The sequence below is a fragment of the Salvelinus namaycush genome, chromosome 15, assembly GCF_016432855.1.
Source record: "Salvelinus namaycush isolate Seneca chromosome 15, SaNama_1.0, whole genome shotgun sequence".
NCBI lineage: Eukaryota > Metazoa > Chordata > Actinopteri > Salmoniformes > Salmonidae > Salvelinus > Salvelinus namaycush.
Genome location: NC_052321.1, coordinates 26097366 through 26113212, shown reverse-complemented (window position 1 = coordinate 26113212; position 15847 = coordinate 26097366). Strand labels below are relative to the sequence as shown.

General features: G+C 43.7%; 1 protein-coding gene across 1 annotated transcript in view; it reads left to right on the top strand.

Moving 5' to 3' along the window:
- The window catches only part of LOC120060368 (transmembrane protein KIAA1109 homolog), a 145935-nt gene that overhangs the window by 16006 nt on the left and 114082 nt on the right, over window positions 1–15847 (top strand). Inside the window, exons 2-13 of the mRNA XM_039009639.1 lie at window positions 1375–1504; window positions 3154–3270; window positions 7847–7925; window positions 8028–8092; window positions 8269–8525; window positions 8648–8841; window positions 8985–9064; window positions 9218–9365; window positions 9502–9658; window positions 9830–9908; window positions 10075–10166; window positions 10384–10501. Coding sequence (XP_038865567.1) covers window positions 1408–1504; window positions 3154–3270; window positions 7847–7925; window positions 8028–8092; window positions 8269–8525; window positions 8648–8841; window positions 8985–9064; window positions 9218–9365; window positions 9502–9658; window positions 9830–9908; window positions 10075–10166; window positions 10384–10501 — 1483 coding nt within the window. The 5' untranslated portion in view covers window positions 1375–1407. The remainder of the gene's footprint in view (window positions 1–1374; window positions 1505–3153; window positions 3271–7846; window positions 7926–8027; window positions 8093–8268; window positions 8526–8647; window positions 8842–8984; window positions 9065–9217; window positions 9366–9501; window positions 9659–9829; window positions 9909–10074; window positions 10167–10383; window positions 10502–15847) is intronic.

Genomic DNA, 15847 nt, shown 5'->3' with positions numbered 1-15847 from the left:
GTATTAACATATGTGTAATAAACATTTAGAATTTCTTCACTACACGCACTCTGTCCGGTTTTTATAAAAAATGTCTACACAGTGCGAACTCAGGTGGATTAGGTAGGGATTTACGCTCTGGTTCTGTGTGTGTGTGTTCACCACTGTACTGTTCTCTCATTTTACTGCTTAACAACTGGACTACACACACACACACCATGCTTGTGCATTCAGCCTTACTTACACACACGTAAGAGGTGTCACTTGCCTCACTCCACATGACCTGCCTGAGAAACACTAGGCCCCAGTCATTCAAAACTATACTAAATAAAAAATATAAACCAACATGTATAGTGTTGGTTTCATGTTTTGAAATAAAACATCCCAAAAATGTTCCATAGTCACAATAAGCTTCTCTCAAATTTTATGCACATTTTTCCTTTGCCAAGATAATACATCCACCTGACAGGTATGGCATATCAAGAGCTGAATAACAGCATGATCATTACACAGGTGCACCTTGTGCTGGGGACATTAAAGGGCCACTCTAAAATGTGCAGTTTTGTCACCTAACACAATGCCACAAGTGTCTCAAGGTGAGGGAGTGTGCAACTTGCAAGCTGACTGCAGGAATGTCCAACAGAGCTGTTGCCACATAATCGGATGTTCATTTCTCTACCATAAGCCGCCTCCAACATCATTTTAGAGAATTTGACAGTACATCCAACCGGCCTCAACCGCAGACCACGTGTAACCACGCCAGCCCATGACCTCCACATCTGTCTTCACCTGTGGGGTGGGGGGGAGGTTTTTCTGTCTGTAATAAAGCCCTTTTGTGATAAACTCATTCCGATTGGCTGGGCCTGGCTCCCAAGTGGGTGGTCCTATGCCCTCCCAAGCCCAACCATGGCTGAGCCCTTGCCCAGTAATGTGAAATCCATAGATTTTAAATTGTTGCATGTTGCGTTTTCTATTTTTGTTCAGTATACAATCTGGAAGTGTCTAGGTTAAACAATGTTCGGACTGTACCGTGAGAGAGCACGTCTTAGCTTACGCCTGAACCCCAAGAGATGCTGGTTAGTTTTACAACCTGGCTCATAGTTCGTAACAACTAGCATGTCATGCAAATAATTTAACAATGTAGGCTACTAGTTTGGAAAACCTTTCTTTTTCTCTGGGTCCCTCAGCTGTTGCACTTCTTGTGGCACACCTGATTCAACCATGAAAAGGCCTTGATGATTAGTTGACTAGTTGAATCTGTTCTAGTGCTGGGACAGAACAGAAATGTTAAGTCTGGCTTTTCCCAGAAGAATGGATTTTGAAAAACAGAGTTGTTTGGCTGTCTGCTTTGAGTATCACTATACTCATCTTATGACCCACTTTGGTATGTTTCAGTGCTGGTTGTCATACTGAGCCACAGCTGTAGCCATGGATGCCAAAGCTAACGACAGCACCTTCCCCAGTTTTGGAGACTTGGATGAGTTCCTCACCAAGCATGACTCCAATTTTGTGTGGCTCCTTGTGGGTAAGTGTTGAGGGAATTTTCTAGGCTTGGGGGAGGGGGGGCAGTACCTGAGTTAGTGGGAGTGCAGGCTGCATTGAATCACAGCCATTTCTCACATTTGAGTTGATGAATGGGGAGCACTTAACTCTAAGTATACTGGTGTGAAGCCTCATTTAACACTATCATAACAATGATTTGAGGCATAGGATAAACCATCTACAGTGCTTTCTGAAAGTATTCAGACAGCCTCATTCTAAAATGGATTCAATAGTTCCCCCCCCCCCCCCCTCATCAATCTACACACAATACCCCATAATGACATAGCAAAAACAGGTTTTTAGACATTTCTGCAAATGTATAAAAAAAACGATCACATTTACATACAGTACCAGTCATTCAAGGGTTTTGCTTTATTCAGACCCTTTACTCAGTACTTTGTTGAAGCACCTTTGGCACCGATTACAGCATTGAGTCTTCTTGGGTATGACGCTACAAGCTTGTCACACCTGTATTTGAGCACACCTGAGTTTCTCCCATTCTTCTCTGCAGATCCTCTCAAGCTCTGTCAGGTTATTTGGGGAGCGTTGCTGCACAGCTATTTTCAGGTCTCTCCAGAGATGTTTGATCGGGTTCAAGTCCGGGCTCTGGCTGGGCCGCTCAAGGACATTCAGAGACTTGTCCGGAAGCCACTCCTGCGTTGTCTTGGCTGTGTGCTTAGGGTCGTTGTCCTGTTGGAAGATAAACCTTCGCCCCAGTCTGAGGTCCTGAGTGCTCTGGAGCAGGTTTTCATCAAGGACCTCTCTGTATTTTGCGCCGTTCGTCTTCCCTCGATCCTGACTAGTCTCCCAGTCCCTGCCGCTGAAAAACTTCCCCAAGCATGGTGCTGCCACCACCGTGCTTCACCATAGGGATGGTGCAGGTTTCCTACAGACGTGATGCATGGCATTCAGGCCAAAAAGTTCAGTCTTGGTTTCATCAGAGTGCTTTAGGTGCTTTTTGGCAAACTCCAAACGGGCTGTCGTGCATTTTACTGAAGAGTGGCTTCCGTCTTGCCTGATTGGTGGAGTGCCCCAAAGATGGTTGTCCTTCTGCAAGGTTCTCCCATCTCCACAGAGGAACTATAGAGCTCTGTCAGAGTGAACATCGGGTTCTTTGTCACCTCCCTGACCAAGGGCCTTCTCCCCCGATTGCTCAGTTTGGCCCGGGCGGCCAGCTCTAGGAAGAGTCTTGGTGGTTCCAAACTTCTTCCATTTAAGAATAATGGAGGCCACAGGTGTTCTTGGGGACATTCAATGCTGCAGAATATTTTTGGTACCCTTCCCCAAATCTGTGCCTCGACACAATCTTGTCTCAGAGCTCTACAGACAATTCCTTCGACCTCATGTGGGACCTTATATAGACAGGTGTGTGCCCTTCCAAATCATGTCCAATCAATTGAATTTACCACAGGTGGACTCCAATAAAGTTGTAGAAACATTCCAAGGATGATCAATGGAAACAGGATGCACCTGAGCTCAATTTCAAGTCTCATAGCAAAGGGTCTGAATACTTATGTAAATACGTTTAAAAATATATATGTAAATGTGCAAAAAAATATAGAAACCTGTTTTCGCTTTGTCATTATGGGGTATTGTGTGTATATTGAGGAAATGCTCTGTTTTCTCTTTCAGCCACCATTCTGTCCTGTGGATGGATCATCTACCTGACCTACTACAACTCCCGCAACATCGGCCTCATCTTAACCCTCATCATCAACAGACTCTGCAAGAATGGCTACATTCACATCGGTGAGTGCAAATATGAAGCTTGCAGACGTGTTATGGTGAAACTTGCCTGAGATTTGCAGAAGCAGACTTAAAATTTTATTGGTCACATACACATGGTTAGCAGATGTTAATTCGAGTGTAGCGAAATGCTTGTGCTTCTAGTTCCGACCATGCAGTAATATCTAACAAGTAATCTAACAATTTCACAACAACTACCTTTTACACACAAGTGTAAAGGAATGAATAAGAATATGTATATATAAATATATGGATGAGCAATGACTGAACAGCATAGGCAAGATGCAGTAGATGGTATAGAGTACAGAAAATACATATGAGATGAGTAATGTAGGGTATGTAAACATTATATAAAGTGGCATTGTTTGAAGTGACTAGTGATGCATTTATTACATCCAATTTTTTATTATTAAAGTGGCTAGAGATTTGAGTCAGTATGTTGGCAGCAGCCACTCAATGTTAGTGATGGCTGTTTAACAGTCTGATGGACTTGAGATAGAAGCTGTTTTTCAGTCTCTCGGTCCCAGCTTTGATGCACCTGTACTGACCTCGCCTTCTGGATGATAGCGGGGTGAACAGGCAGTGGCTCGGGTGGTTGTTGTCCTTGATGATCTTTTTGGCCTTCCTGTGACATCGGGTGGTGTAGGTGTCCTGGAGGGCAGGTAGTTTGCCCCCGGTGATGCGCTGTGCAGACCTCGCTACCCTCTGGAGAGCCTTACGGTTGTGGGCGGAGCAGTTGCCATACCAGGCGGTGATACAGCCCAACAGGATGCTCTGTTTTGTGCGTATTGTGCGTCTGTAAAAGCTTGTGAGTGTTTTTGGTGACAAGCCAAATTTCTTCAGCCTCCTGATGTTGAAGAGGCGCTGTTGCTCTTTCTTCACCACGCTGTCTGTGTGGGTGGACCATTTCAGTTTGTCCGTGATGTGTACACCGAGGAACTTAAAACTTTCAACCTTCTCCACTACTGTCCCGTCGATGTGGATAGGGGGGTGCTCCCTCTGCTGTTTCCTGAGGTCCACGATCATCTCCTTTGTTTTGTTGACGTTGAGGGTGAGGTTATTTTCCTGACACCACACTCCGAGGGCCCTCACCTCCTCCCTGTAGGCCGTCTTGTCGTTGTTGGTAATCAAGCCTACCACTGTAGTGTCATCTGCAAACTTGATGATTGAGTTGGAGGCGTGCATGGCCACGCAGTCATGGGTGAACAGGGAGTACAGGAGAGGGCTGAGAACGCACTCTTGTGGGGCCCTAGTGTTGAGGATCAGCGGGGTGGAGATGTTGTTTCCTACCCTCACCACCTGGGGGCGTCCCGTCAGAAGTTCAGGACCCAGTTGCACAGGGCGGGGTTGAGACTAGAGGTCGACCGATTTATGATTTTTCAACGCCGATACCGATTAATCGGCCGATTTAAAGAAATAAAAAAATTAAAATGAAAAAATAAATATATATATATATTTTTTATATATATACATATATTTCTTATAATGACAATTACAACAATACTGAATGAACACTTATTTTAACCTAATATAATACGTCAATAAAATAAATTTAGTCTCAAATAAATAATGAAACATGTTCAATTTGGTTTAAATAATGCAAAAACAAAGAGTTGGAGAAGAAAGTAAAAGTGCAACATGTGCCATGTAAGAACATGTGCCATGTGCTCTGCTCAGAACATGAGTTCCTTTTAACATGAGTCTTCAATATTCCCAGGTAAGAAGTTTTACGTTATAGTTATTATAGGACTATTTCTCTCTATACCATTTGTATTTCATAAACCTTTGACTATTGGATGTTCTAATAGGTACTTTAGAATTGCCAGCCTAATCTCAGGAGTTGATAGGCTTGAAGTCAAAACGGCGCAATGCTTGAAGCACAGCGAAGAGCTGCTGGCTAATTGACGAAAGTGCTGTTTGAATGAATGCTTACGAGCCTGCTGCTGCCTACCACCGCTCAGTCAGACTGCTCTATCAAATCATAGACTTAATTATAATATAATAGCACACAGAAATACGAGCCTTATTAAGTCATTAATATGGTCAAATCTGGGAACTATCATTTCGAAAACAAAACGTTTATTCTTTCAGTGAAATACGGAACCGTTCCATATTTGATCTAACGGGTGGCATCCATAAGTCTAAATATTGTGGTTACATTGCACAACCTTCACTGTTATGTCATAATTATGTAAAATTCTGGCAAATTAATTATGGTCTTTGTTAGGAAGAAATGGTCTTCACACAGTTCGCAACGGGCCAGGCGGCCCAAACTGCTGCATGTACCCTGACTCTGCTTGCACAGAACGCAAGAAAAGTGACACAATTTCCCTAGTTAATAGAAATTCATGTTAGCAGTCAATATTAACTAAATATGCAGGTTTAAAAATATATACTTGTGTATTGATTTTAAGAAAGGCATTGATGTTTATGGTTAGGTACACATTGGTGTGCAACGACAGTGCTTTTTTCGCGAATGTGCTTGTTAAATCACCCGTTTGGCGAAGTAGGCTGTGATTCAATGATAAATTAACAGGCACCGCATCGATTATATGCAACGCAAGACAAGCTAGATAAACTATTAATATCATCAACCATGTGTAGTTAACTAGTGATTATGTTAAGATTGATAGTTTTTTTATAAGATAAGTTTAATGCTAGCTAGCACCTTACCTTGGATACTTGCTGCACTCGCATAACAGGTAGTCAGCCTGCCACGCAGTCTCCTCGTGGAGTGCAATGTAATCGGCCATGATCGGTGTCCAAAAATGCCGATTACTGATTGTTATGAAAACTTGAAATCGGCCCTAATAAATCGTCCATTCCGATTAATCGGTCGACCGCTAGTAGAGATCCAGGGTCTTGAGCATAATGACGATTTTGGAGGGTAATATGGTATTAAATGCTGAGCTGTAGTCGATGAACAGCATTCTTACTTAGGTATTCCTCTTGTCCAGATGGGTTAGGTTAGTGCAGTGCTTCTCAATTATTTTCTGTTACGCCCCCCCCTAGGAAGAAGTAAACATTTCGCGCCCCCCAACTCTCCGCCGAGACTGTAAATAGTATCATTTGTCTATAAAATTGTTATGAGTACACCTCTGCATAACATTGTATCCTTATTAACATTAAAGAAAACAAAAAAAGAAAGAAATATAGATCAACTTACAACAAAGAATAACTTTATTAACATTGTTTTTTAGTCTGTAACAGAAAAGACTTAAAGTGCATCAATTTGCCGGAAATGTAAAAAAAAAATCAAGCCTTATTTAAACTGTAAACATTTTTTGACCATTTGATACTGAAAAATAAAATTAAATATAATCAATAAATAATAATAAATTCAAATTGATCAGCAACATTAACTCAGGAGCACAATATATGAAACACTTTGACCTATAAAACAAAAATGAATAAAACAATTTGTGCAGATTTTTTTAAATCAAAATGAGGAAGTCAGGATTAATGGCTACAATGAGCACGTTTTGCAGAGCACAGCTTTTCGAAGCGGGGTTTGAAGCATGATACTGCAACTCTCAGCTCCTGCTCAATGTTTAGCTGGGACCTGATGACAGAGAACATGTCTAATGCTGCAGGCAGTATCAGCTCCTCTGCTATGGAGTGGTTTTTTGTTGTTGCACTGAGCAATTTGGTACGGCACCTTATATGATGCTAACAGTGCTCGCTGGTGTACTGAAGTAGCATTCACAAAGTGGGACGATTGTTGGCAATATTCGGCACGTTTTCGCTGAAAAAACTCAAGCGGCTTATCAGAGTGATTGGGGTGTAATGTCTTAAAGTGACGCCTTAATTTATTTGGCTTCATGCTGTCCGCTGCCAACATTTTTAGACACAGTAAACATACCGGGCTTTCCTCGTCTCCCACCGTAGTCACACGAAGCCAAACGCTACATACGCGTCGTCATATTTCCTCGTCTTAGCTTTCGGGAGACTTACGTTTGTCTCATTATCTCCGTCTTCTCTCCGCCTTTTCATCGCTGTTAAATATTTTTCCATGGTGTCTCTGGGTTTGTTATCTGCACTTCATATCTCCTGCTCTGTGCTGTGTGCTCTTGTTCGGTGCAAAAAAAACCTACTCCCTGCAGCAAAAAAAAGCATGTTCCCCGGGGTCACACGCGCCCCCCCTGGCATCGCTCCGAGCCCCCCCAGGGGGGCGCGCCCCACTATTTGAGAAGGACTGGGTTAGTGTGATTGCGATTGTGTCGTCTGTGGACCTATTGGGGCGGTAAGCAAATTGGAGTGGGTCTAGGGTGTCAGGTAGTGTGGAGGTGATATGATCCTTGACTAGTCTCTCAAAGCAATTTATGATGACGGAAGTGAGTGCTATGGGGCGATAGTCGTTTAGCTCAGTTACCTTAGCTTTCTTGGGAACAGGAACAATGGTGGCCCTCTTGAAGCATGTGAGAACAGCAGACTGGGATAGGGATTGATTGACTTGGCTCCCAGTTGACCTAATATATGGAATTCAGTGTAAATAATCTGTTAGCGTGTCTGAAACGCGTTTTTAATCTGACTTACTCGGCTGAGTTTTAGCATCACTGTCTGTCCTTTCTCTCCATAGGCTCCTTCTCTTTCTCGGTGCTGTCGGGGAAGGTCATGTTCAGGGATGTGTACTTTATCAACAAAGACATGTCCATCAGGTGCTTACTTTTACACTATTCTGTTATGTATTCTGCTTTCTATATAATACATGCTTATATTCTAATACTATTTTATTATATTTCATGTATTTTGTGTTACAGAATACAAGATGGTTTCTTTATATTCCGTTGGTGGAAAATGTATAACCCTAAGCAGAAACAGCATGGTGAGTGGACTGTAGGAGAGACATAATGGTTTGGATTTGGATAGCAAGTCTGTAGGTGTAGGAGTGGCGGGATGCCACAGGAAACTCAAATAGCTTGTACTCAGCAGTACTCTTCTCCATGATTCTTGACCATTCTTGACCAAAGTTACAGATGACCTTGTTCTTGTCTTCTGCAGACCCCAAAGCTGAGACCAGGCTCTACGTGACCGTAAATGGATTTGAGTTCCACGTTTACAACCGGACAGACCTCTATGCACGTCTAGAGGAGACCTTTGGGTTGGACCCCACCCTCATACCGCCCAAAAAAGACGAGGAAAGGGAAAGAGAGGAACGAGAAAAGAGCCTGGACAGTGTTAACGTCAAAGGAGAGACTCCAGACCCATCGTCATCTTGGAGATCCCTCATCCCCGTCATCAAAGTCAACATCAGCACTGTGAGTTGCCTTTAGCTTAGCTACATATGAGACATCACGCCCACACACAAGTCAATGGTTAGGTTCTATGAAAGTGCACATATGTATAATTCTCATCATCACCTCTGTGTGTATTTTTCCAGGGTCGCTTGGCATTCGGGAACCACCACCTCCCCCAGACGATATGTGTGAACTTTGAGGATGCCTTCCTGACATACGCCACCAAGCCCCCGTCCAGCCACCTAGACCAGTACATGCACATAGTCAAGGGCTCTCTAGAGAATGTCCGCGTCATGCTAGTACCCAGCCCACGCTACCTGGGCATGCAAAACGATGAGTGAGTTAACCTTCGATCTAATCCCAAACAGTTAACCCCTGACCCAATTACACGAGTTTGCAAAACGAGAAGTGTTTAACATCTTAAGAGCCACATTAATAGTGGTATAGCAGTATTCTGAGATTCTGTGTTCTCCTCTATAGGCCGCCCAGACTGATGGGAGAAGGGTTTGTGGTCATGCAGTCCAATGATGTGGACATCTACTATTACCAGGATGAACCAGGTACGACCATAGTATGTAGAACTCTGGTCATGATGAATCGTGTAATATATGGGTGTATTGACACTGTTTCTACACTTGATTTTGGGTTTGACGTGGTTTCATGAATGTTCTTGTGTTTTGTAATGACTATTTATGTTTGTGTGTGTGTGTCAGGCCTGGTCCCAGAGGAGCAGGAGAGTGGGGATCCAGAGCTATGTGGAGAAGGAACCAAACTGCAGGATCTGCCTCCCTGCTGGGGTCTGGACATAGTCTGTGGGAAAGGAACTGACTTCAACTACGGGCCCTGGGCGGACAGGCAGAGGTACACACACCACACACACACACACACAATACTACTATACATAAAATCTAATTCGCTGTTCACCAGACTCAGCATTCTCTCCTGTGTGCAGCGACCATAAAAATAGAATGACTAAGGGTTATATTTCTATATGCAGGGATTGCCTGTGGAAGTTCTTCCTACCGGCAGACTACCAGTCCATGGGTGTTACGGCGGTGGCTCAGCCCGGCAAACCCAGACAGATTCTGGCCTTTGAACTCCGCATGAACATTATCGCAGACGCCACCATAGACCTGCTCTTCACCAAAAACAGGGTACCAGGAGAGCAGGCTTCTCACTCTGTTTCTCTCCTCTTCTATTCTGTCTCTGTTTTTGATAGTATTAGATAATGACAGATCTAAATAGCTCTAAACTGTTATATTCCATTCCACAATGGGATCATGTGTTTCTCTAAATATGTGATCTATTGATTTTCCTGCTCTTAGGAAACCAATGCCATACATGTGAATGTCGGAGCAGGCTCTTATCTGGAAGTGAACATCCCCATGACTGTGGGGGAGACTGGTGAGTGGACAGTGAGAAAGAACTGAGGTTAGAAGAAAGTGGATGACTGTGTCTATGGTTACAGGGTAAGAAGCCGGTGCGATGCCATGAAATCATGCATTAATCATGACAATATTACCATCACCAAACTTCAACTGTGAGCATTTGTTTGACCCTCTCTCCCTAGGCTACTCTCCCACCATCAAAGGCCAGCTGCTCCATGTCGACACAACCACCAGCATGCAGTACAGGACTCTGCTGGAGGCTGAGATGCTGGCTGTAAGTACAGCACAGTAGGAATCTGCAGGGGTCCTATTCAGCCACAAGCCATATCCAGAGTTTCCATTACACATTTTTTTAATGAGTGATTGAATCAAAACTGTGTACAAATGAATTACCAAGCCCTTGATGAGTTAAATCAGGTGTGTTAGTGCACCTCCTTGTGAACATGAAAGCATGTTGACATGATTGTTGCCTCTGACACTTCTCCCCTTAGTTCCATGTGATTGCCAGCTATCCCAGTGTGTGGAACATGCCCCAGTCCTGGAACTGTGAGATAGAGGTGTACAAGGCCACCTATCACTTTATTTACGCCCAGAAAAACTTCTTCACAGGTAAGACCTTCTCTCAATCTGTTTATAGGGCGATTCCACACCAGCTTAGTCCGAAAATATTTGTGGTATCTGAGATTTTTCTTGGCCATTCTCACATAGTTACTTCTTTGGGAGCAAGGATTTTTGACATGCTTTTTACATTTGTATCACTAAGTGGCCATTTTATTCTCTTTTTAGAGCTATACATGTAAGACCCTATGATCTGTGAACCGTACAGGATACAGACATCTTGGTATTATTGTTCTCTCAAATATGGAGTATGTCTAGATTCTGAAATAAAAATTCGGACTTTAATTTATTCAATATTTAAAATATCAATCTCTCAAAATGGCCCTTTTTGATTTTGCTTATTTTTAGACATATTGTTTGTAACAATATACTCTTCAAACACGTAACATTTCCAGAGTGGGCTCTCTGGTACTTTTAAAGGGAAATTTCATCGCTGCTTAATTTCACTATATACAGTGCCTTCGGAAGGTATTATTATTATTTTTTTTAACTAGGCATGTTAAGAACAAATTCTTATTTACAATGTTGGTCTAGGAACAGTGGGTTAACTGCCTTGTTCAGGGGTAGAACGACAGATTTTTACCTCAACAGCTCAGGGATTCGATCTAGCAACCTTTCGGTTACTGGCCCAACACTCTAACCACTAGGCTATCTGCCGCCCCACTAGGCTACCTATAGGTATTCAGACTCCTTGACTTTTTCCACATGTTGTTACGTTACAGCCTTATTCTAAAATAAAACAATCCTCAGCAATCTACACACAATACCCCATAATGACAAAGCGAAAACTGTTTTTGGAAATGTTTAGATATGTAAATAAGTTCTGTTTTAATACATAAGTATTCAGTCCCTTTGCTATGAGACTTGAAATTGAGCTCAGGTGCATCCTAATTCCATTGATCTTCCTTGAGATTTTTCTACAACTTGATTGGAGTCCACCTGTGGTAAATTCATTTGATTGGACATGATTTGGAAGGGCACACACCTGTCTATATAAGGTCCCACATGAGGTCGAAGGAATTGTCTGTAGAGCTCTGAGACAGGATTGTGTCGAGGCACAGATTTGGGGAAGGGTACTAAAACATTTCTGCAGCATTGAAGGTCCCCAAAAACACAGTGGCCTTCATCATTCTTAAATGGAAGAAGTTTGGAACCACCAAGACTCTTCCTAGAGCTGGCCGCCCGGGCCAAACTGAGCAATCGGGGGAGAAGGGCCTTGGTCAGGGAGGTTATCAAGAAACTGATGGTCACTGACAGAGCTCTGTAGTTCCTCTGTGGAGATGGGAGAACCTTCCAGAAGGACAACCATCTCTGCAGCTCACCAGTGGCCAGACGGAAGCCTCTCCTCACTTAAAAGGCACACGACAGCCCTCTTGGAGTTTGCCAAAAGGCACCTTAAGACTATGAGAAACAACATTCTCTGGTCTGATGAAACCAATATTGAACTCTTTGGCCTGAATGCCAAGCATCACGTCTGGAGGAAACCAGGCACCATCCCTACGGTGAAGCATGGGTGGCAGCATCATGCCGTGGGGATGTTTTTCAGCGGCAGGGACTGGGAGACGAGTCAGGATCGAGGCAAAGATGAACGGATCAAAGTACAAAGAGATCCTTCATGAAAACCTGCTCCAGAGACCTTAGACGACCCTAAGCTCTCAGCCAAGACAACACAGGAGTGGTTTTGGGACAAGTCTCAATGTACTTGAGTGACCCAGCAAGAGCCCGGACTTGAACCCGATCGAACATCTCTGGAGAGACCTGAAAAAAAGCTGTGCAGCAACGCTTCCCATCCAACCTGACAGAGCTTCAGGATCTGAAGAGAAGAATGGGAGAAACACCCCAAATACAGGTGTACCAAGCTTGTAGCGTCATACTCAAGAAGACTCAATGCTGTAATCGCTGCCAGAGGTGTTTCAACAAAGTACTGAGTGAAGGATCTGAATACTTATGTAAATGTGATATTTATACATTTGCAAAAATTTCTAAAAACCTGTTTGTGCTTTGTCATTATGGGGTATTGTGTGTAGATTAATGAGATTTATTTTTTTAAATCAATTTTAGAATAAGGCGTAATAAAATGTGGAAAAAGTCAAGTGGTCTGAATACTTTCCGAAGGCACTATCTCCATTAATATTTATTAATAATAAGCATTTATTTCCTCACTACACGCAAATACGAGCGTTTTTACATCTCACGGGTAGAAACGGGCCAGCTACATTGACTGGTTGTAAGCAAACCACAATGTCCAGAATTCCTAGGGATTTCAGAATGTCCAGGACCGCCCGTGGAGGTGTGAGAAATATAGAAATGTCTGTTTTGTAGCCAGCACTTTCAGCCAGAGGATTTCTGACGGAACTGAAGTCTCAACTGATGGGGTTGCCATGTCGTCGAACGTTGAAAAGTGATGCTATTCTATCGATTTTCCCCTTCACTTCAAAGAGGGAGCTAACCGATCAGCCCAACATCACCCGTGAAAAGAAGTCAAGCTGAGGTAACGCAGCTAATGTTACCAAGCTAACTAGTTAGCAAACAAATGTGTTTATCTAAACCAAAATCTAGCTAGCTAGCTTTCATAATACGCTGGCCATACATTCCAAAGCATATCAATGTATTTAGGCAGCTGCCATCTGGCAATGTGATTTAACGTTGCAAGCTAACGTCAGCTTCCTTAGGTTAGGTAAGCGAACCATTAGCTAGATAAAGAACTTCCGCAGAGGCTGACTTGACTGTGTTCTATTAGAGTCCGATCCCATCAACATCTGCAAAGATATCAGCACCAGGAGCTAGTGTAAGTCTCCTAAAATCTAACTTAAATCTTTCCATGACTCCATGATGAGCAAATAAATATATTGGAGCTAGGCATAAACATGGTCCGTGTCTTGTTGTCATAGTTGGTGTGTTTACAATGAGGCTACAACTTCTACTGTAGTTCTCTGTATTATTGTTCATGCAGGGCTTGAAGTCTAAATGTGAGCAAAGGAGGGGATGGTGTGGTTGACTGACTGGTGTCTGTTGGGGGTGGGTGTGTAAAGGTTAGTATGCATGATCTATTGACATGAGAGGGGTGGGTGGATGTAGTTCGTTGCTTTGAGTGTGTATTGATGGGGGAAAAGTAGTAAAATGTTGGTTAATCACTGACTACTGAGTGTCCTACAGACTAACCCTGCTACTGATGACAATAACCTTGACACCAGCTTTAGTAGTACAGAACCTGTAGACCCATTTAGATGAAAGCTTTCAGCTTGGAATAAACTCAAGATCAACATCATCTTACTTTGAAACCAGCCAGGACAGCCAAAGGTATTTATAAAAGCACAATACCCTCTTGAGAAAACAAAATCACCAATACACTAAACTGTCTACAAAACAAGTGCTTCTCAAACTTTTCTTACCCTTGCAGTCAGTTCTGTGGCATGTGGGAGAGTGGCTGTTGGTATACTCTTCTAGCTTGTCTACTCAACAGCACAACTGTAGGTGCTTATACACAGCTAGACTGCCTACAAGTCAAGCAAAACGCATACCAGTCTACTGTGCCCTTATTTGTTTACAGATGAACATGGTCTATTGTATGGTTACACATCCTCATGATCAGTCTTCATGTCTTTCCAGGAGACTTGCAGTACACACAAATCTTCTGCAAGAGGTCGAAGCAGTGTGTGGTGAAGAAAGTGTACGAGAGGCTTGTCCACCTGGTTGTGGAGTGCAGAAAGGACCAGATGGTTCTCTTCAAGGAGCCAGAGTCAAAGCCCCCCCCCAAACCCAACATAGCCAAAGCTTGCTAAAACAGCTGCCATTACCCAACACAAGAAGATGTTAACCATCTGAAGAAGATTCTGGAACCTGCCTGGAACATTCAACCAAAATTGTGGTATATATATTGCAAGCTGTTGTCAGTGGTGATTTTAGCATGTTAAATCTTGGTGGGGCAAAGAAATATAATTTTTTTATGCATACCAGCAAAGCCATTACACAACACAACGTCAAACAATACATTAATTGCACTAGAGAGGACTAAGACTGAATCCTACTACACCGGCTTTGACGCTCGTCGGATGTGGCAGGGCTTGCAAACTATTACGGACTACAAAGGGAAACCCAGCTGCGAGCTGCCCAGTTGCGAGCTGCCCAGTGACGCGAGCCTACCAGCCTACCAATACCTTTTTATGCTCGCTTCAAGGCAAGCAACACTGAAGCATGCATGAGAGCACCAGCTGTTCTGGACGACTGTGATCACGCTCTCGGTAACCGATTTGAGCAAGACCTTTAAACAAGTCAACATTCACAAAGCCGTGGGGCCAGACGGATTACCAGGACGTGTACTCAAAGCATGCGCGGACCAACTGGCAAGTGTCTTCACTGACATTTTCAAACTCTCCCTGACCGAGTCTGTAATGGCTGCATGTTTCAAACAGACCACCATAGTCCCTGTGCCCAAGGAAGCGAAGGTAACATCCCTAAATGATTACGCCTCGTAGCACTCACGTCGGTAGCCATGAAGTGCTTTGAAAGGCTGGCCATGGCTCACATCAACACCATCATCCCGGAAACCCTAGACCCACTCCAATTCGCATACCGCCCCAACAGATGACGTAATCTTAAATCGCACTCCACATTGCCCTTTCCCACCTGGACAAAAGGAACACCTATGTGAGAATGCTGTTCATTGACTACAGCTCAGCGTTCAACACCATAGTGCCCACAAATCTCATCACTAAGCTAAGGACCCTGGGACCGAACACCTCCCTCTGCAGCTGGATCCTGGACTTCCTGAAGCTAAGGACCCTGGGACCGAACACCTCCCTCTGCAGCTGGATCCTGGACTTCCTGACGGGCCGCCCCCAGGTGGTAAGGGTAGGCAAAAACACATCTTCCACGCTGATCCTCAACACTGGGGCCCCTCAGGGGTGCATGCTTAGTTCCCTCCTGTACTCCCTGTTTATCCACGACTGTGTGGCCAAACACGACTCCAACACCACCATTAAGTTTGCTGACGACACAACAGTGGTAGACCTGATCACAGACACCGATGAGACAGCCTATAGGGAGGAGGTCAGAGACCTTGCAGTGTGGTGCCAGGACAACAATCTCTCCCTCAATGTGAGAAAGACAAAGTTTCTGATCTTGGACTGAGGCTTTTCCTAGCCACCGTGCTTCTACACCTACATTGCTTGATTACACCTAACATCGACAGGGCTGTAGTGGAGTGGGTCGAGAGTTTCAAGTTCCTTGGTGTCCACATCACCAACAAACTATCATGGTCCAGACACAACAAAACAGTTGCGAATAGGGCACGACAACACATTTTCCCCCTCAGGGTCCCCAGATTTTCAAAACGTT